This window comes from Pyrus communis, chromosome 2, assembly GCF_963583255.1.
Source record: "Pyrus communis chromosome 2, drPyrComm1.1, whole genome shotgun sequence".
In the NCBI taxonomy this organism is placed as follows: Eukaryota; Viridiplantae; Streptophyta; class Magnoliopsida; order Rosales; family Rosaceae; genus Pyrus; species Pyrus communis.
In genome coordinates this window covers 9,888,468-9,909,784 of record NC_084804.1, presented here as the reverse complement: position 1 = coordinate 9,909,784, position 21,317 = coordinate 9,888,468, and the positions used below count along the sequence as shown (strand labels likewise).

The 21,317-nt window shown below is 40.6% G+C and overlaps 2 protein-coding genes and 2 pseudogenes across 2 annotated transcripts; 1 reads left to right on the top strand and 3 right to left on the bottom strand.

Annotated features, from left to right (window-relative positions):
- Positions 1–200: 200 nt before the first annotated feature.
- Positions 201–7,087, bottom strand: LOC137724716 (uncharacterized; annotated as a pseudogene).
- A 152-nt stretch (positions 7,088–7,239) lies between these two features.
- On the top strand, positions 7,240–8,357 carry LOC137724397 (heat shock factor protein HSF8-like; annotated as a pseudogene).
- A 2,575-nt stretch (positions 8,358–10,932) lies between these two features.
- Positions 10,933–14,364, bottom strand: LOC137726533 (G-type lectin S-receptor-like serine/threonine-protein kinase At4g27290). Its single transcript, XM_068465466.1, has 7 exons — positions 13,035–14,364; positions 12,778–12,912; positions 12,519–12,673; positions 12,231–12,441; positions 11,916–12,153; positions 11,671–11,821; positions 10,933–11,494 (listed from the first exon to the last, which is right to left on the bottom strand). Exons 1-7 carry the CDS (start codon positions 14,320–14,322, stop codon positions 11,198–11,200), a joined length of 2,475 nt encoding a protein of 824 aa, XP_068321567.1. The 5' UTR covers positions 14,323–14,364; the 3' UTR covers positions 10,933–11,197.
- Positions 14,365–19,154: 4,790 nt separating this feature from the next.
- LOC137724715 (uncharacterized) lies at positions 19,155–20,240 on the bottom strand. The gene has a single exon (XM_068463433.1). It carries the CDS (start codon positions 20,238–20,240, stop codon positions 19,155–19,157), a length of 1,086 nt encoding a protein of 361 aa, XP_068319534.1.
- Positions 20,241–21,317: the final 1,077 nt, after the last annotated feature.

Genomic DNA, 21,317 nt, shown 5'->3' with positions numbered 1-21,317 from the left:
TATATAATATTGTGCTAAAAATATGAGGTGTCAGAAAGTTAATAGAGAGTTCCAATTTTGAGAGTCTCCTTTGCATTTCTCATATGCAAGAATTTAACAAACTCTAAGATCGTTTAGTCATTTAACAATTATCCAATAAATAAACAAACTATAATATTTATTAAATACTAAAATTTTAACAACGTAATAAAAAATTCAAACTATTTTTTATTTGATGACCACACAATGCTGTTTGAGCTATTGAGAAGGTGGGCCAGAACTCCTCGCTCGGTGAGCTTTAAAAGTCCCGAAGAATCACCAACTGGTGTTTCTCTGTTGGCTACCCACACAACTGCATCAGTAGAAAGAGTGTACCATATTCCCAAGTACCGGTTTTTCGATTTACCAGGGCTGAAGAATCCCAATTCATAGCTTCCACCTGCTGAAACCAGAGTTTCGCCATGTCTTATATATCCACTCGGAGTGATTGTGCCCAGTGCAGTTGAAGCTGAGATTCCTAGAAGGGAGAATAAGAAGAACTAGCACGTAAAAATGCTTCTCAAGGCTTGCATCGTTGTTCTGAGATTGCATACTTTATCCAAAGAAATTAATACAAAAATTATGCAGAGAAGATGGACCGTTTGCCCAAAGAAAAATCAAAGTAAATTAAAAGACTTGGGTTTCTTAATTGACCCAACATCTTTGGTTTGGAAAGAAAGGCATGGACTATTGACAATGTAGACCCAACAAAGTTGACAGCTGATAATGACACTGGTCACATCTCCTATGGTGGATTGCCAAAGAAATTCATATGACAAATACCTCTCTCCCAGCTCACATTAAACAATAATTCACTTATTATACGTTTGCGGAAATCAAAAAATGGACAGACTCATAAATTCTAATGACCGTTCAACAATGTATTTGTACACACGTCAAACTTTTACATGTCAAAATTATATGACATCCATGGTGAATTGTTGAAATTCAAACCATAGGGTTATGCAAACGATCATTTGATAGCATCTTGTTTTCAGTTTATTTGGGGAGGTTACGTGTTCAAATCTTAAAAAATGAATGCTAATCTTCTTATTTGAATTTTTAATCTACATTACTGACTCTTTTTTTTATTTTTTATCATGCAACGTTGCACCATAATTCGAAGAGTAAATTTTTTAAGTCACTTTTTAATTCTCATGCCAACATTATATAACATTGTGCCAAAAATATAAGGTGGCAGAGAGTCAATAGAGAGTTCCAATTTTGAGAGTTTCCTTCGCATTTCTCATATGCAAGAACTTAACAAACTCTAAGATCGTTTAGTCATTTAACAATTATCCAATAAATAAACAAACTATAATATTTATTAAATACTAAAATTTTAACTACTTAATAGAAAATTCAAACTATTTTATATTTGGCTATTACAAAGTCTTACAAAAAGGAAAAAGAACAAACAAAACAAAATAAAATGCAATCTGGTGGAATGTCGTTCCATGCCTAAAAATAAAGCTCATAAACGCACGGAGCGTGTCGCTTATTACCTGTCTTGGTGCGAAGAAACGGTACTTCTCAACTGCTTTTCAAAAGCACTTGCAAACTCGAAGCTTCTCCCTGCAGATTACAAGATGCAAAAGCCATTAAAACAATAATATCACATGCTTTCAAAGCTACCTACCAACGTCCCGCCTCACCTGAGCCTTAGGTTCTTGAAAACCTACTGTAATTCCGGCGATTAACAACGTGCACGCCGCCTGTTCAATCAAATTCCCGAACCAGACCTGCGTGCGTGGACCGTGCTAATATCAGGTTACACGCGACATGGGTTCCTCAAGGAATCCATAAATCTTTATGCTTGGCTCAGAGCTCGGCGAATTGTGCCCGATAATCTTCTGCTTCTGTCAGTTGCTAAGGCGTGTGCTGCTCTTGGTGATGTTAGAAATGCTAAGGAGCTTCACGATGATGCAATTTAATTCGGGTTTCATTCGGATGTCTCTTTGGGCAATGCAATGGTCGATATATTTGGAAAATGTAAATATGTTGATGGGGCAAGACGGGTTTTTGATGCCATGGGGGTGAAAGATGTGGTGTCTTGGACCACTTTGTGTTCTTGTTATGTTAACTGCGGGGTGCCTAGACAAGGTTTAGACGCATTTCACGAGATGGGGTTGAATGCAGTGAGACCCAATGTAGTAACAGTTTCTTCAAACAGTTGAAAGCTGGATCTCATCCCTGAAAGTCACGAGAGCACTTCTGAACTTGTAACTCTCAAATTCCTACCTTTATTTACAGTCATTTCTGCAGTTCTGACATGCAACTCACACTTCAGTGAAATATTGTTTTGTTGTTTAACACGTTGATAAATGCATGTGAGGACAGCAGAACTATTTGCATAGGGTGAGAAAAAGGTGTTTCAGGGTATACACAATTAAGCTTGGAAAAATAGCACGAAAACTAGTGTGTAAAATACCTTATGTGGCCTATTAAAGACCAGAGTTCCTTTGTACTCAACCCATCCATCTCCATCCTTTGCTTGGTCACATTGACAGCAATCCTAATTGCACAACGGATCCGATACATCAGATGCATACAGCAATGATGCGAAAAAAAAATGAGAAAAGTACCATATTTGACACTGAAATTAGTTAAAAAGAACGGTAAAATCAGACCTGACACCATCTAGCCTTGGCCTTGCTTCTGTTTGTGCATACCCATATATGCGAATTTCCACACTTGGTGCACTGTATACGTCTCGACTCTTCAGAAAAATAATCTGGACCATCCTGCTTATACACAATTAAATAGGGGTTATATAAAAAAGCAGTAAATTGACTCAGGAAAATAACCCTGTGAAATACAGATTTATCATCGGGAAATAAGATGCGGAGTACAATGCAGACTGCTATAAAAAACAAAGATAGCTTCTTCTACATTGCATAATAATTGATGTAAATTGGAAATTATGCACCATACAAAATTTAATTAATATATTTTGAATTCACAATTACTAAGACAATATAGAAATATGGATTAATCTCAGTTTATTACCTTTGGTTTTCAACATTTGGTACATCAAGTTTTTTTTTTATCCCAGAATGGTACTTGAAGTCATAAATTTGGACCACTTTCATACATCCGTTAATGTTGCTGTTAAATCAGCTGTTAACTGATGACGTAACGTCTACATGAATAATGATTGGACGTCACGTGTCAATATGGGTCAACGTAAATATTTAAAAAAAAAAAGTTAAAATATATGGGCAACCCAACACTCCCTCCCTTCTCTCATGCGCCCACCCAACCCTCCCTTCTCTCCTCTGCGCCCACCCAACCCTCTTTGATCCCCCGCACATCCAACCTTCCCCCTCCCTCTTCGATTCCACTCTTCTCTCCCCTGATCCTTCCATACCCAACCCACCTCTCCCTCACCACCATACCCCAACCCCACCCATTTGACGATCGATGGTCAACAAAACCCAGATTTATTGCCAGAGAGTCACACCTACCAGATTTGACGGCGATGGAGAACAAAAACCTAGCGGACGATGGTGGGGAGCACAAACCCAATGGCCAAACCGATTTTTTAATCTTTTCAAATTTTCTTTCGATTTTTGCGTTGAACATGGCCTCTGTTCTGCCATCTGTTATGCAAGATTTGGTCTGATTTGGATTTTTTTCTACATTTGTTGTGGATTCGGATCCCAGGTGCCAAATAGGGACAAATAAAGTGAAAAGGGTTGGGTGGATGTGAAAAGGGAGTACAAGAGTATTTATCAAATGTAGCCAAAAATTCACATTTAATGTCCAAAATGTCATTTTTTCTAAAATCTTTCAAATATATCCAAAATTCCACTTAAATAGACACAAATACTCTTAAATTTAACAACTAAATAAATTAAAAGCATTTTAGCCAAAAATGATTTGTGACATTGACATAACTCCTCAATCTGGTCCTTAAATAATTAATGATAATCAATAGTAGTGTTCTTGAATTTATCTATTGTGAATCATTTTAGTCTTTCCTGAAATTTGTCCATCGTGATTATTTTAGTTTTTTCGTGAAAAATCTGTCAATTGCTCTGTTAGTATGATGATGTGGCGCCACGTGGGTCTCACAAATACAATCATATAACGATATGTGGTTTAAATTTAAAAACTATTTTTATATTTAAAACTAAAAATGGTATTAGTAAGGAAAAAGGCGTTGAAGGCATGATTGAAATTCTGCTGCTCCCACTTGCGGTAACCGTGGCTGTGCTCAATGTCGATGATGAAGGGGTCGAAGGGGATAGGGTTATGGTGGTGGAGTGTAGAAGCGAAGGTGAAGTTGGACAGGAGCTTGAGGCGACAGTAGCTAAAAAACTTTTAATTTATTTAATTGTTACATTTGAGGGTATGTGTCCATTTAGGTGAAATTTTGGATATATTTAAAAGTTTTTATAAAAAGTGACATTTTGAAACTAAGAGTTAATTTTGGTTATATTTAATAAATACTCGGAGTACATATTTAATAAATACTTGGAATACAGCGTTGCCCAGATTTTTTAATTTTAATTTTTTTAGTTTTGAATATCTACATGGGCCCATATTGACACGTGATGTTTAGTCATTGTCTATGTGGGCGACACATCACCAGTTAACAGATAATTAAACAGCAACCTTAACAAATGTATGAAAGTGTCCCAAAATTATAACTTTAGGTATTACTCTAGGATGAAAAAAACTTGATGTAACAAATGTTGAAAACCAAGAAACTTCAGGGTAGTAAACTGAGATTAACGCTAAAAATATTATAACTGCTCTCGTATCTATTGTTATTGATGACCACCATCAAAATGACAATCAGATAAATCTCAGGAATGTGCATGACACCACAACAACAACAACAATGCGCTCGATTCTGTGTCATGTCATCCGTTAGATCCAAGTACTCTAAGTCTTTTCTTAGAGTCTCTTCCAAAGTTTTCCTAGGTCTTCCTCTATCCCTTCAGCCCTGGACCTCTGTCTCGTAGTCGCATCTTCTAACCGGAGCGTCAGTAGGCCTTCTTTGCACATGTCCAAATCACCGTAACCAATTTTCTCTCATCTTTCCTTCAATTTCGGCTACTCCTACTTTACCTTGGATATCCTCATTCCTAATCTTATCATTTCTCATGTGCCCTCACATCCAACGAAGTATCCTCATCTCCGCTACATCCATTTTATGATACAGCATCGTTGGCCTTATTACCGTCCTGTAAAATTTTCCCTTAAGCTTCAATGGCATACGGCGATCACACAACACACCGGATGCACTCTTCCACTTCATCCATCTAGCTTGTATTCTATGGTTGAGGTCTCCATCTAATTCTTCGTTCTTTTGCAAGATAGATCCTAGGTAGCGAAAGCGATCGCTCGTTGGTACTTCCTGATCTCCGATCTTCACCCCTAACTCATTTTGGCCTCCTTTTATACTGAACTTGCACTCTATATATTCTATCTTTGATCAGCTTAGGCAAAGATCTTTAGATTCCAACACTTCTCTCCAATGGTTAAGCTTCGCATTTACCCCTTCCTAAGTTTCATCTATCAACACTATATCATCTGCGAAAAGTATACACCAAGGAATATCATCTTGAATATGTCCCGTTAATTCATCCATTACCAATGCAAAAAGGTAAGGACTTAAGGATAAGCCTTGATGTAACCTTACAGACTTACAATTATGGGGAAGCTTTCGGTTTGTCCTTCATAAGTTCTTACGGCAGTCTTTGCTCCATCATACATATGTTTTATAACTTGGATATATGCTACTAGTACTCCTTTCTTCTCTAAAATCCTCCAAAGAATGTCTATTGGGACCCTATCATACGCTTTCTCCAAATCTATAAAGACCATGTGTAAATCCTTTGTCCTATCTCTATATCTTTCCATCAATCTTCGTAAGAGATAGATTGCCTCCGTTGTTGAGTGCCCTGACATGAACCCGAATTGGTTGTCCGAAACCGGTGTCTCTTGCCTCAATCTATGCTCAATGACTCTCTCCTAAAGCTTCATTGTATGACTCATTAGCTTAATACCCCTATGGTTCATGCAAGGAATGTGCATGACACCAAACAACTAAATCTAATCAAATAACATAGCTTACCTGATGTGAAGTACCATAGGACTTCTTGCACACACTCTTAGTCTTGGATTCTTCCTTCCGCAACTGCTCATCATAGTCTCCCTTCTTTGTGGAATCAGAGAGAACCTAAAAATGCGTCATTGTGACAGGCACATACAGAATCACAATGAAGACATTATTTAGGTCTTATAATTCTCATTTCATACATGCAATGATTACTGTACAACTCGAATAACAAGTGTGTATAATTACCTCATATGCACGTTGAACTCTTTTAACCGCTTCACTTGCTAATGCACTTCCCATATTTTTATCAGGATGCACGAGCATGGCCTATACAAGAGATATCACGCACAATATAAATCAACTGCACATCAGATTCTTCAAAACTGTATTCAGCTACTAATGCTCCCACTTCTAAGTCAAATAGTAAAAGCACAATAAAGTACTTCCTCTACTTCACATAAACAATTTCACAATTCATACTTAGAATAAGGAGGAAAAAGAGAAATCTCCCATTGATGAAACAGAAGAAAGGAAAGGTAATATCCACCTTCTTCCGGTGTTCTTTTTTCAATATTGCTGCATCAATTTATAACAGTTGAAGTAGCTGGCGTGCTAGATGAGTTACATGAGTGCAGCTTTTCAGGTTCATCAGTAGGAATAGAGTATTCACATTCCCCAGAAAAATCATCCTCCACAATTGTTTCTGATTGCTTTTGCTCTTCAAAGTGTGTGCTTTCACTCACTTTATCACACCATTGGAGCATAATTTATTGCATCATTACAGAAAAATGCGAGTTTTATTGAGAGAACTGCACCATGCCATCCAACTTGAGCTTTGACACAATAAATAGAATAAACAGTTGCCATCAAGACCAGCAACCGGCATGATTTAGGGAGAGCAAATAACCTGCATTTGTAATAGAGTTTTTAGTATTTTCAACATCCATAGAAAAGCCACTGTATATCAGAATGCTTGTTCACCAAGCAATACATCATAATCAAATGGCCAAAATATGTGTAAAAGAAGTTGTACTTGCGTTCGTTATTGGAAATAAAGAAATAAATAGTAAGAGTAGAAAAAGAGGCAAAAGCTAAGGAGTTGCTCAGCAACGTTGGGCTGTTGGAGGTTCGAAACCACAACTACGAGTATGAGTAGAGGTGCTAAATCAGCTCATGTACAGAGTCATCAACAGCCACCACCTCAGAGCTCTCAGGTTGGGGCATGTGTAGAGGTGGTAAATCCTGGGCTGGAGGAAGAGGTTGAAAGACTTAAAAGAGATAAGAACACTCTTATGCAGGAACTTGTTAGGCTGAGGCAGCAACAGCAATCAACAGATAATCAGTTGCATAAAGTTGGGCAACGTAGGAATGGAGCAGCAGCAAATGATGTCATTTCTTGCAAAGGCTATGCAGAGTCCCGAATTTTTATCACAGCTTGCACAGCATCAGAATGATAATAGGGGCATCACTGAAATTTTGGTTGGGAACCTTGGCAGCAAAGTTCTTGATGAACAAATGGTGAAGTACCAGCCTTCAATGAATGAAGCAGCAAAAGCAATGCTGCGGCAGATCTTGAAGATGAATACATCTCCAAAGCTGGAACCATCATTGATCAATCCTGATGCTTTCCTAATTGATAATGTTCCTTCCAATGCAACAGATGGTAGGAACACCTCTAGTCGGAACTTAGGGGTGACCCTTTCAGAGGTTCCACCAATTTCTGCAGAGTGTCATATGCCTGAAGAGTCTAGATTTCCTGTCAGTTGTCATTCTACAGCCATTTCTGAGATCCAGTCTTCCCCTTACGCTGTTTCCAACTCTGTTAAAGAAACTCAAGTTTTGGAAGAGAACATGCATAATTTTCAACAAGATACAGTTATCCCTGAACCAACTTGAATGCAAGGTATTGTTTTAGAAAGCAATGTGGAAATCCCCAATGCAAACTTCATCAGCTCTGAGACTGGGAATGCAGGATACATGGGCATGTCAGCAAGTTTGCAGGTTTGGATGCAAATGCCTTGCCAGATGGGGTCTCTAGCCTTCCAAGCATTAACGATATCTTCTGGGAACAATTTCTCACAGCAAGCCCACCGCCTGGTGACACCGATGAAATTAGTTTGAGTTCTGATGATGGAGTGGCTGTGAATCAGGATTTGCAGTTGGGGAAGGAGAATGAACGGGAAAAGAGTCAACATATGAATCACATCACTGAACAAATGCAGTTCCTTGCATCGGGGAGCAGAACTGATTGATCTCGTCTTTCGAATTGTATAGACATGTTTCTTGTTTATCAAGAGGTAAATTTACAATCCACCATTTAGCGGTTAAAAGATTGTGAATAGTTACCGTCCCTCAATATCAACCTTACCAAAGGCAGTCAACTACTCACGGTTGATCTGAAAGATGAAAACGTGTGTGGCTTTGCATGGATAACTTTTAGCTTTACAACTTATCTCTTCACATATGCATCACTATATGCAATAATAGCTGTATTACTTACTCCTTAACACAGAGAAACTAGCTTAAATAGTAACATTGGTTTCCAATTTGTGCGAGCGATGATGTGCAATGCTTCTGATGCTACTATTTTCAAATCCCAGTCTAGTGAGGATTCTTCTTTTTTCGAGCTCCGACCGAACATCTGTTGCCTTTTATCCTTGGAACTGTCCTTCACTCGATCTGTTACCAATTCAATTATGCTGCAGGAATATTAATCTTGAGTTTCCAATTTTGCAATTTGTATGATGTTTGCACAGGTTGATGTTGTGCCCTGATGAGCAGGAAAATCTCGTATTCAAAAGACTACTGACCACCTAGGATCCAAGTTTAAGGAACTCTTATCCGCCGTGTTATATCTGGATTACTGTTATTTCTTGTTGCATTTTTGTCCGGGACGTTTCTAATAAGCGGCCTATATATCCTGTTTCGGGTCAGAAGTAAATAAGGTTGGCTGGTTGTTACTAATTAGGCATGGAGTTTTTCTTCTTGTTTATTTGCAGACGTGTATGTTATGTGCCTCTTATGATCGGGGAGAAACTTTTCGGTGTGCTGGGAACTTGGTCCAGTGCATCAAGTGTCATGATACAAAACTGTATGAAAATTGAGCTTAATGCTAATGGCATGTTGAATCAAAGTAAAATGTTGGATCCTGATTACGGATCGTTCATGACTTACTAATCATAGAGGAATTAAAACCCAAAATTTGTCGCAAAAATTGTGGAAATATATGTCCACATGCTTTAGCTAATAGTGAGGAAGACTTGAGAATAGTTGTGTTGTTGTTGATATGTGAGGTTTTTCAAAAGACAATCATTTCATTTTGTAAACCTTCATGGACATGTTCTATATAAAAAGCACTTTGTGTGTGATCACAATACAAAAGAAAAGAAGTGAAAGCAATAATATCAGTATCCCTCCCTTCCTCTCTTTACCTGCAATCTTTTTGTGTTATAGTTACGAAATTAAATAGTGTGATATTTTAAACCTGCTTCGCTCATTTCCCTAACAAAGGTTGTCTCTCTAACTTTTGCATATTTATAACAAAATTAAGAATTTTAACTTTTGATTTTGGAGGAATTTTACTTTTGAAGCAAGGTGGTACTTTGATTTCTGGAGAAGCTTGTCATCGAGAATTCATTATTTTACTTGCGCACTTTTAAAAGAGAAAATTAGATTCCCCACATCTCTTTCGCAGGTTTTAGACTGCATTCATTTTAAAGATTTGATCAAAGTGTTTTGCCCTGTAGACACGTCAGTAATTTTAATTTATTTAAATTACATGTTATTTTTGTGTTTTTCTAAAATAAAAATAGTATATATCTAAACTATCTTTATAGTTATTGGGTAATTGTATGTATCCTTGCCTGGTGGTTTTTTATTTATTAATTATTCGCAATAATTGAATTCAATTAATCACCAAAATAATATATGTTTAAATATGTCAGTCAAAATTAAAATTCTTTTATTTTTAATAATGATGGACGTCTTGATTTTTTTTTTTTTTATCAAAACATTTTTTTCGTTTTTAATCTATATCTTGGTCGGGTATATATAATATATGTATGATTATGATTTAGCACTTACTATTGATGGGTACATTTAACTTTAGTTTTGATATGTATGATTTAGTAAATAACCTTTTTTTTTTTTTTTTTTTCTAAAGACTTCGTAAATAACAGGGATTGTTGCATTTCTGTTGGGTTTTGGTACATTTGATTTTATAAATATTCTTTAAAGCAATTTTTTATATATTGTTGATTGGTATATATATTTTATGTCAATCATATTTTTATTATGTATTTATAAAAAAAATATCGATTACCAAATGAAGATGTACCATTGCCGAATGAAAGCTATCGAAGACAAACTAAATCATATCAATGTTAAATTAAAATATATTGATGCCAAATGAAGAAGTACCAATGCGAAATGAAACGGCCCAAGCATAACCCGAATTGTGAGTTTAAGCTACCTCTAAGTGCTCTGTTTGGTTCGCAAGAAAACGTAGGAAAATATTCACTCTTTGATTGTCTCAAGAGTGAAAATCCAATGCACAACTAGATTTCTCTTGATTCAACTCACCATAAGAATCCATTGCTAACATTGAGCTAAGGAACAATTTTAGGTTTTGATGATATCAACATTGTGGATAGAGCAAAACAAATATTTAGCATGTAATGATAATTATAACACACCGACAATCTATAATTATTGTAGACAGCATCGATAATTATAACTACATCAATAATCTATAGCTATTGTCGACAACATCGTGGACATATAGACAATATACTCACATTAGTATCAATAATGTCTAAACAATATATTAGTACCATATGATATTAGCCAAATATGGCAATTCTTTAAAATTAATAAATAATAAACACAACTTTAGATATAACTTCAATTTTCTTCAACAACCTAACAACCCCAAATCAATTCTTTGTTATGCTTTAGGAACTGCTAAACTTGTAATCACAAATATTTTTCTTGCAGAGTTATAATTGCATGTCTCATTGTTTGCCAACAAAGACTATAAGCTTCATGTCAACCTTCCGAACACGTTTTGTGATGGTAGATTGAAGGACTAAGCACTTCAATGATGATCTACCGAGCTTCTATCATCGTAATGCTGAAAGTATTCTCTGAACATGGAAGCGTCCTTGTTGGTGATTCATGGACGCTTCGTTCAGTGTAAAAACCAGGCTGCTTTGGAGGCGGCAAGACATCACCACTGCTCAACATCAGAACCACAGATGACATGCTTGGTCTATCCTCAGGTACTCTTTGCACACATAACAGGCCCACATGAAGACACCTTATCATTTCAGATATGTTGCATGAATCACAAAACGTCTTATCGATCAATTCTAGTGGTTTATCTTGAATCCATAGTATCCATGCCTTCAAACAAATTGAAACATGTATGATATGTTAGTGTGCTAATATGTAAGAGGGGTTTTGCTGCAGACTTCTATACTGTTAAATGCATGTCATTAGAAGACCGTGCTTCGAAGAGCACCGTCTAATTCACTCTTCTTTTTAAAGTAAAATATCATCACCTCGTTTGTTATACTTACATGTCCAAGAAGGTTGTGGTCGTGATCTGGATGACGAAATCCCCTATTCTTCTTCCTGCTCAACATCTCGAGCAATATGACTCCCAAGCTAAACACATCAGATTTCATCGAGAAAGTGCCATCTGTTGCATATTCTGGAGACATATAACCACTGCCAGATCATAATATGTAGTGACCAGTGAGAGAGAATTTCAAAAGCAGAACAATAAAATTATAAACCACAAAACAAGTCTAAGAATGCTTACTAGGTTCCAACCACTCTATTTGTATTGGCCTGACTTTGGTCACCGCCGAATGTTTTAGCCAGGCCGAAGTCTGAAATCTTCGGGTTCATATTATTATCTAACAGAATATTACTACATTTAAGATCTCGATGTATAATCCTTAATCTAGAGTCTTGGTGAAGATAAAGAAGCCCTCGAGCAACTCCACTAATAATGTGGAAGCACTTAGGCCAGTCGAGCAATTTTTTTCCCTCCTGATCTGAAGAAACTTTAAGCCTGTTATTTAAATGCCACATTGAATCCTAGTATAATAAGGTTGAAAATGAAGGATCGTACCAAAAATATAGAAGTCCAAGCTTTTGTTGGGCATGAATTCATATATTAGAATCTTTTCGTCTTTTTGAATGCAACAACCGAGAAGTTTAACAAGATTGCGATGCTGAAGTTTGGCTATGAGTATAACTTCTGTTTTGAACTCTCTCATTCCTTGTCCGGAATTCTTTGAAAGCCTCTTTACTGCAATTTCTTTTCCTCCTATTAGTGTACCCTATGGACCATCATATCGAAAAGACTTAAATTTTGTATAGCAATTTAGCTAATTTTGATTGCATGAATTTATGTTACCTTGTACACAGGTCCAAAGCCACCTTCTCCCAGCCTGTTGCGGCTTGAAAAGTTGTCAGTGGCTTTAGCTATGGTGGTCAAGTCAAACAGTGGTAACTCCATCTCTTCCCCGTCTTCTCCGAGGTACTCGTCACTGCAATCCTTTCTTCTGTGTCCTGAAATAGTAGGAGATCTCTTCAGCATGGATAAAAAGATGCGAACAGTCGAAATTAAATTCTACCTTATCTAATGCATTTTTAATGTGTCTGAAAATGGTTACCTTCATTTCTGAGTTTCTTCTTCTGTATGTACAATATTATTCCACCTATTAGCAGTCCCATGAGAAAAACTGCAGAGCTGAGGAGAATTGCTAGTAGCTGTCTCTTGTTGAAATTGCTCTTTTTCTTAACATGATCTGAAATATCCGTATAAAACAAACTTTTCATGTGATCTCGTAGTGTTGCAGTAACTGTGGTTCTGACACTAACTTATTTAAACCCTACTTTGCATAATTGCAGATAAAGGTCTAAGACGTACCTAGTTCTGAAGCTGCCGCCCGTATATAAAGGTCTTGACCACCGCCGGGAGTGAATTCTTTTATGTCGATGAGGTTACCAAACCAAAGCACGCAGCCACTTCCTCCCTCCCTGATGTCTAGATTTGCATACGCCGTGCATGAGCAGTTTCCCAAACATAATCCATTGCATTCACTAAGGCTCATTCTTTTATCAAACCATGAGGAAGATGTGTCTGGCAATTTAATCCCACTATACTTTAAGAAGCCATCTCCAACCCTGCAGGCCAACGGAGTCCTTCGAACACATCCATCAGACCAATATCCCGAATTCCAATCTTTCAAAGATTTTGGTACAAATCCCTTCAAGCATGCACATAATGGGGAGCTACTATTGATACTGCAACTAGAAAATGGACCACACAAGGCATAATTTTCACACCGATCTGCTAGGAATGAAAAGGCAAGTTCCCAACTCTGTGTTTGGTACACCCATGTGAACTTCTCAGCGACTCCTAATGGGTTCAATACATATCTCGAGAACACTGACATGTTCCGGAGCCTGTAATCAAAATAGACCTCATCCTTGTTCATCACAAATTCAGACCCAGATATTGGATTTGGTTCTGTGACACCATATCCGTATCCTGTCAAATAAAGGCCATTCCATGACCCTCCTCTGGCTTGTATCTTAGCTCCTTTCATAATAAAAAATTGTGGTAAGCCACGCTGATCTATTCGTCCGGAAAACTCTCCCGGAGCAGGATCTTCTGTGCTCTTCCAAGACGATATATACCTCTCTATACCGGTAACCAAGTCCCAACCAATCTTCATTTCCGGTAGGAATGTGTCACAAGGATAATCAAAACTCTGCCACAAGAAGTTATCCGGGTTAGTTTCTTTCCCATCTTGCACCACAAGATTTCCAGAATCCAATAGTTGCGATACTGGATTCCCCGCGATTCTTGATGAATTCGATGACCACACAATGCTGTTTGAGCTATTCAGGAGGACTAGAACTCCTTGCTCCGTGAGCTTCAAAAGTCCTGAAGAATCACCAAGTGGTGTTCCTCTGTTGGCTACCCACACAACTGCATCAGCAGAAACAGTGTACCATATTCCCAAGTAACGGCTTTTCGATTTACCAGGGCTGAAGAATCCCAGTTCATAGCTTCCACCTACTGAAACCAGAGTTTCGCCATCTCTTATATATCCACTCGGAGTGATTGTGCCCAGTGCTGTTGCAGCTGAGATTCTTAGAAGGGAGAATGAGAAGAACAAGCACGCAAAAAAGCTTCTCAAGGCTTGCATCGTTGTTCTGAGACTGTATACTTTATCCAAAGAAATTAATATAGAAATTATGCAGAGAAGATGGACTGTTGGCCCAAAGAAAAATCAAAGTAAATTAGAAGACTTGGGTTTCTTAATTGACCCGACAACTTTGGTTCGGAAAGAAAGTTTTGGAGTACTGACAATCAAACTTTACTAAGTTGAAAGCTGGTGACAACACTGATCACAAGGGCGGAGACAAGTACAAGGCTCCCCTAGAAATTCATATGACGAATACCTCTCTCCCAGCTGTCATGAAACAATAATTCACTACGGAAATCATAAAATGGACATGCTCATAAATTATTGTAACCGTTGAACAATGTATTTGTACACATCAAACTTTTACGTGTCAAAATTCGATGACTTTTTGAAATTCAAACCATAGGGTTATGCAAAAGATCATTTGACATCATCTTGTTTTCAGTTTATTTGGGGAGGTTACGTGTTCAAATCTTTAATAATGAATGTTAGCAATCTTCTTATTTGAATTTTTATTCTACATTACTGACTTTCTTTTTTTTTTTTTTTTTTTTTTTTTGAACACCAAAAACCATATCATAAAAGGCCTACAGAGAGGCAAACATACATACAATAAACAGGCAGCGACAATGGGAAAACCACAAAGACCCCTCCACCAAGTAGAGGTGTCACCCCTGGCACCACCAATTCAAGTTAATGAGGACAAGGTAGTCCGTCATTATTCAATACAAAGACCAACGAAGATGGGGGCCTAACGACCCAAACGACATCACTCATCTCCGTAAAACCACTCGATGCAATCTTGTGAGCCACGCCATTTGCAGAACGGGGCACCCAAGACCATCGACAATCAAAGAACTTCCCCCCCAATTGTTTAACCCGAGCCAGCATCGGGAATGCCTCCCAACTACCCCTAGACAGCGAACTAGTTAAACAATTAATCGCTTCAAGGGAGTCCGACTCAAGAATTACATACCTTACTCCCAACTCGTCACCAAGTTGGCACCCGTACAGCAACGCATAAGCCTCCGCTGCAGCAGCAGAAGGAGCAGATATAGCATACCGCGCTGCAGCCACGAATTTTCTTTCCATGTCCCGCGCAATCAAACCCACAAATCCCATCTTTGAGACCTTGGACCAACTAGCATCCACATTAATCTTCACAAAAGGAGAGGCCGGAGCACACCACCGCGCCACCTGGGTACCCCTTTTCCCGTCACCCCTTCCCCTAACCCCAGCCATTGCCTTAGCACCAAGAAACGAGCTCATAGCCGCAGAAACATCAGCCAATACTTTTAAAGGGTTAACAGACATCCCTTTGAAGACAAAATCACAACGAGCTTTCCAAATACACCAACAGGTACAAACAATATACGATTGTCTCCACGTTGTATCTCCAAAGTTGCATAAAGTCGAAGAGAATACCTTCTGAATCCATTCCAGCCAAGACGGGAGAGAAAGACGATCCAGTTTATACCCCAAAGCCCCACCAAACCAAATTGGCTCAACCCAAGAGCAAGCAAGGAAAATGTGCTCAATGGTTTCATCATGGCAGCAGCAAATAGGACACGTAGAGTTCAGAGAGGACCGTCGTCGGTACAAGGCTTCCCGAGTAGGAAGACAATTATGCATCGTAAGCCACATGAAATGTCGCAACTTGGGGGGCACCTCCAGCTTCCAAATCCCCTTCCAAAACGCCTTGGGAACCCCACGAACAGAAGGCCGACGCTTGTCCCGCCTAGCCAGTGATCTACCTTGCAGCCATCTATAACCCGACTTGACCGAATAAGTACCGTTCTTACTCACATCCCAGATAAGCCTATCATTGCGACTTAGATCCCCCAAAGGTGTCTCCTCAATAGCCTTCAAAGCCTCCCCCGATATGAAAGGTTGTAAAAAGCTAAGATTCCACCGCCCCAACTCCGGACAGATAAGCGCACTGACCCTTAAACTGGGAGTAACCGCAACCTGGCCAACCGGCACCGGATGACCAAGGGGCAATGAAGGAAGCCACCTATCCTGCCACACCCTCACCTCCTGACCGCCCAAAATCTGCCAATGGGAACCCTCCTTGATCACGTCCCTGCCACAGATGAGGCTGGTCCATGCCCAAGAAGCCCGACCACCTTTCTTCGCATCCCATATCGAGCAATGGGGAAAATACCGGGCTTTCATCACCCTAGCCCACAGCGAGTCCGGTTCCGTGATTAAACGCCAACATTGTTTAGCAAGCAGAGCATCATTAAATTCCATAAAGTTTCTGAAGCCTAAACCACCCAAGTCTTTTGGCAAACCCAAAACCTCTTTAGAGACCCAATGAATCTTTTGGGCTCCTTCCTTGCAACCCCACCAAAATCCAGCCACTAACGCATCCAATTCCTGACAAACGACGGCAGGGAATTTGAAAATGCACATTGGGTACGCCGGAATAGCTTGGATAACAGCCTTAATTAAAACCTCTTTACCGGCACGGGATAGAGTACTTTGTTTCCACCCTTGAAGTTTTTCCATTACTCTTCCTTTCACATAAGCAAGCCCACGCTTTTTCGACCGACCCCAAATAGCAGGGACCCCCAAATAAGTCCCCGGATTGCTAACCACCGTCATACCCAGGGCATTCCCCATCTGATCTGCATTCACTTTCGGAACATTTGCCCCAAAGAAAACACTGGATTTCTCCAAATTAACCTTCTGCCCAGACGCCACACAAAATTTGTCCAGCATATGTTTCAAATTCCTGCAGTTTTTCACATCTGCCCGTAGAAACAGAAGGGTATCATCCGCAAAGAAAAGGTGAGAAATTACGGGTCCGGATCCACCAATCTTAACACCCTCCAATCTACCTTGGTCCACCGCACCCTGAATCAGTTTTGAAAGAACTTCCCCCACCAAAATAAATAAATAAGGAGAAAGAGGATCCCCCTGACGGAGACCCCGCGAGGGAGCAAAAGACTCACCAGCCTGCCCATTTAGAAGAACAGCGAAACTCACCGACGAAATACATCCAATAATTAGCGATCTCCAACTACTACTGAACCCCATTCTTTCCATTACCGCATCCAAAAAGTCCCATTCAACCCTATCATACGCCTTCTGCATATCCAGTTTAATCCCCATTTCAAATCTGTTCCTGACTTTCCTTCCCTTCAGATAATGAAACATCTCATGGGCTATGCCAATGCAATCCTGAATTTGTCTACCCGCCACAAAAGCATTCTGAGATGGAGATATGATTTCAGGCAATAATACCTTCAACCGGTTAGCAAGAATCTTTGACAGTATTTTGTACGAATAGTTACAAAGGCTGATAGGCCTGAACTGCGACACAAATTCCGGATTAGGGACTTTGGGAATCAGAACTATGTTAGTCTGATTTATCAATCTCGAACCCTCGACGTCCTGAAGCAACTCTCTGACCAGAGCCGAAACATCTTCCTTCACAATCTCCCAGTATGTCTGATAGAAGATCCCCTGGAAACCATCGGGGCCGGGAGCCTTAAGACCTCCCATATTCCCAGCAGCCTCCTTTATCTCCTCCTCCGTAACCAGTGCAGTTAGCGCCTCATTCATTTCTGTCGAGACCGAGGGATTAATGCAATCTAGCAGTGACCCCCAATTACGATCCCCTGCCGAGCTAAAAACTGAAGAGAAATGATTATCCACTAAATGGCGTACCTGAGACGGATTTTCCACCCAGTTTCCATTTTCCGCCCTAAGCTTCACAATCTTATTTCTCCTACGCCTCTGAAGGGTTGAAGAGTGAAAAAACTGGGTGTTTGCATCCCCCTCCCTCAACCATTTTACCCTCGATCGCTGGCACCAATAACTCTCCTCTTGGAGTCTTAACTCATCAATCTGCCGAGATATCTCCCTTATCATTTCATAGTTTGGACCCCAGTCTCGCTGGAGTGAATCTAACTGTGAAAGAAGATCATGGATCCTGCTTCCCCTCCCCTTAAATTTGGTACGATTCCACCTGCTCAAACGATATCGACATTCGTTTAAAGATCTCACCCACCTATTCACAGGGCTACCATGATGCCGCTGGTCCCAGCACATTTCCACCGTTTTCTTGCACTCTTCCTCCGAGACCCAAAACGCCTCAAACCTGAACATCTTTCTTCCTTTCTGCCCATCAGATATAGAACTAAGAACAATTGGGCAGTGATCCGAGGCTAAAACCGTTTCATGCATAACATGGGAGTTCGGCCAGAGTTGCTGCCACTTTTCATTCGCCATGACCCTGTCTAATCGCTCCTCCACCCAATCCCCTTTTCTCAGCCCTCTCCACGTGAATGTTGGTCCATTGAACCCCAAGTCCATCAACTGAGAGGAAGACAAAAACTCTTCTAAGAATCTTGGTCTGTTGTACAAGACCTCAACTCCTCCAGACTTCTCATAATCCCACAGGAATTCATTGAAATCCCCGCCACAAATCCAAGGTATATCTGTGGGAGTAAAATGGTTAACCATCCATTCCCAAAACAGATTTTTCTCCACTCTATACGACGTTCCGTACACACCCGTAATCCGACTCCATTGCGTTTGCCCTTTAATTCTCATCACAGCATCAATAATATGCTTGGACGAAAAGATAATATTAACCTCCAGATTGTCCTCCCACCATAAACTCAATCCTCCAGCCATTCCAATTGGCGAAACATCAAAGCCATGTAAGTAACCCAATCGCCTCCTCACACCTAAAATTCTATGATCTTTCATTTTAGTCTCTGATAAAAAGATCATAGAGGGTCTTTTTTTGCAAATAAGCCCATGGAGAGCCCTGACTGTCGTTGCCGACCCTAGCCCACGACAGTTCCAGAATATATAACTCATGGCTGGCCTGCGGCTGTTGAAGGCCAGCCGCCACCGCCCCGAGCCAACTTGCCCGCCTTCTTTGTCACCAGCCTTCCTTTAACAATATCCGACTCCCCTTCCATTACTTCATGTCCTCTATGCTTCTCACTTTTTTCTTCCTTATCTTCACCCGTCGTATGGACTACTTGTTCCCCCAATAGATCTCCTTCCTTGCAATTTAACCTCCTCCCTGTTTCTACCACCCTTCCTTGGTAATTCTCTTCCGTATCCGGGCCCTTGAATTTCTTCTGTGGAGCTTGAGTTAGCATATTATCCTGTGCATCCCCACTTCTTTTACTACCCCATAATGGTTCATCATCCTGGGCGGACAGAAAGTTATTGCCCCCCTGGACCTCGCCCGACCTTCCTTCACCCACTGTTTTAATGCTCTCCATTTCTGAGCAGGAAGACGTATCCTCTGCCACCCCCCGCATTCTTCTACGCCATTTTTTTTGACCTGTGCCACGACTCTGTGATGCTCCCCCTGACTCCATGGTTTGATTGCACTCCATTCCTTGAGCCTGCAAATTCCGTAAACTACTTTGATTCTGTGCAGCCGTGATGCCTGGTCCGCGCACCGCCCCAGCCTGCCGGCGTTCCCCCCTGCCCACATACTCCACTTTCTTCGCTATCGCCACCTCCCTTACCGGCTGTGCCTTCATCCACTCTCCATACGCCACCTCCCCATCTCCAGACATCTCAACGGAACATTCTGTATTGATATGCCCGATCCGTCCACACCTGTAGCAAAAATCTTGAAGCCGTTCATACCGGAATTCCACCCAGGTTTCCTTATTTGAGTCCCTTCGAATCCAGCATCCCTTAAATAATGGCTTCTCCATATCAACTAAAATTCTGATTCGCACAAATCCACGAGCGTGTCCGGGATCCTCCATCGCTATAAATTTCCCAGCCTCTTTGGTTACACGCTGCACGTTCTCGACAGAGGCTAAGCCCAGCGGAATTCCCCTTATTTGAACCCAAAATGGAACAGCATCCAGCTCCAGCTCCTCCAAAGCGAGCTCCGGAGGCCATTTCACGACAGAGAACACCTTTTTCATTACTGCCCAGGGAACTTGCTCAAGGATTTTTTAGGCTACATTTTCATCTTTGACCGAAATAATAAAGACATTCTCCCTTACCCATTTTATTTCCACCTCACCCAATTCTTTCCACGCCGCTCTGAGAATATTCCTGACTCCCCACTTGTTCAATGGTTTTGGCGTTAGGACTTTCCCAACCAGCTTAACTCCCTGCTCCATGGTTGATAAATCCAGTGTTTGGTTCAATTGAATCACCAGTTCATCCACTCCATTTTTCGCCATCACAAAGGAACAGCACTGCCCCACACGGCCAGCCTGAGACGATGAAGAATGCTTGACTTGCTGGACACAAACTCAGAAACACACAGATAAGCACCCCGAATACTAACTGATTTCTTTCTTCTCCTCCCTGTCACCAAGACTTTCCATCCACTGATCCTGCCCCCTCAAACCCCGACTGACAGAATTAAAACCCCCCAACCCGATTCAAATTACCCACCCCATTACTTCTCGGAGAGAGACACACTAATTAGAGACAAACCACCCCACCCCATTCCCCCTCGAAGAGATATTCACCCTAGTTTGAGAAACCCCACCCCCTTCCCTTCACCCTAATCCCTTACCTCACCCATTCTACTACCTTCCAGTTGACGGAGTCCACCACCCCCCCCAAAACGAACCATAATAGTAGAAACCCCCAAGCTCACAGATTGCACAAAACCAAATTGACAGAGATAACACCCCCAATCAGATCAACACCACAGCCACTGCAACCCTCGTGGAGAACAACACACCAATTTGAAAAGCCCCAAATCCTTTTCGTCACCCTAGGCCCTGTCACCCCACGCCATCCTGTTTTCAGAGCCTCAGTTACCCAAACCCCAAGATCTTGACCTGCACAGTACAAAACACACGATCGAGACTCACCTGTAGCCACACGCCTAGATGCGGAACTCGCGAGAGTCAATCACTCTCACACCGGAGTGAAGAGATGCAGAAGTATCCCTCGGTCAGAACTTAGATGACGCTTTGCTCTTTTGCTCGACGCATCCGCCATCGTTCGCTGTGCTGGATGATCTGCAGAGGTGTTTGGAG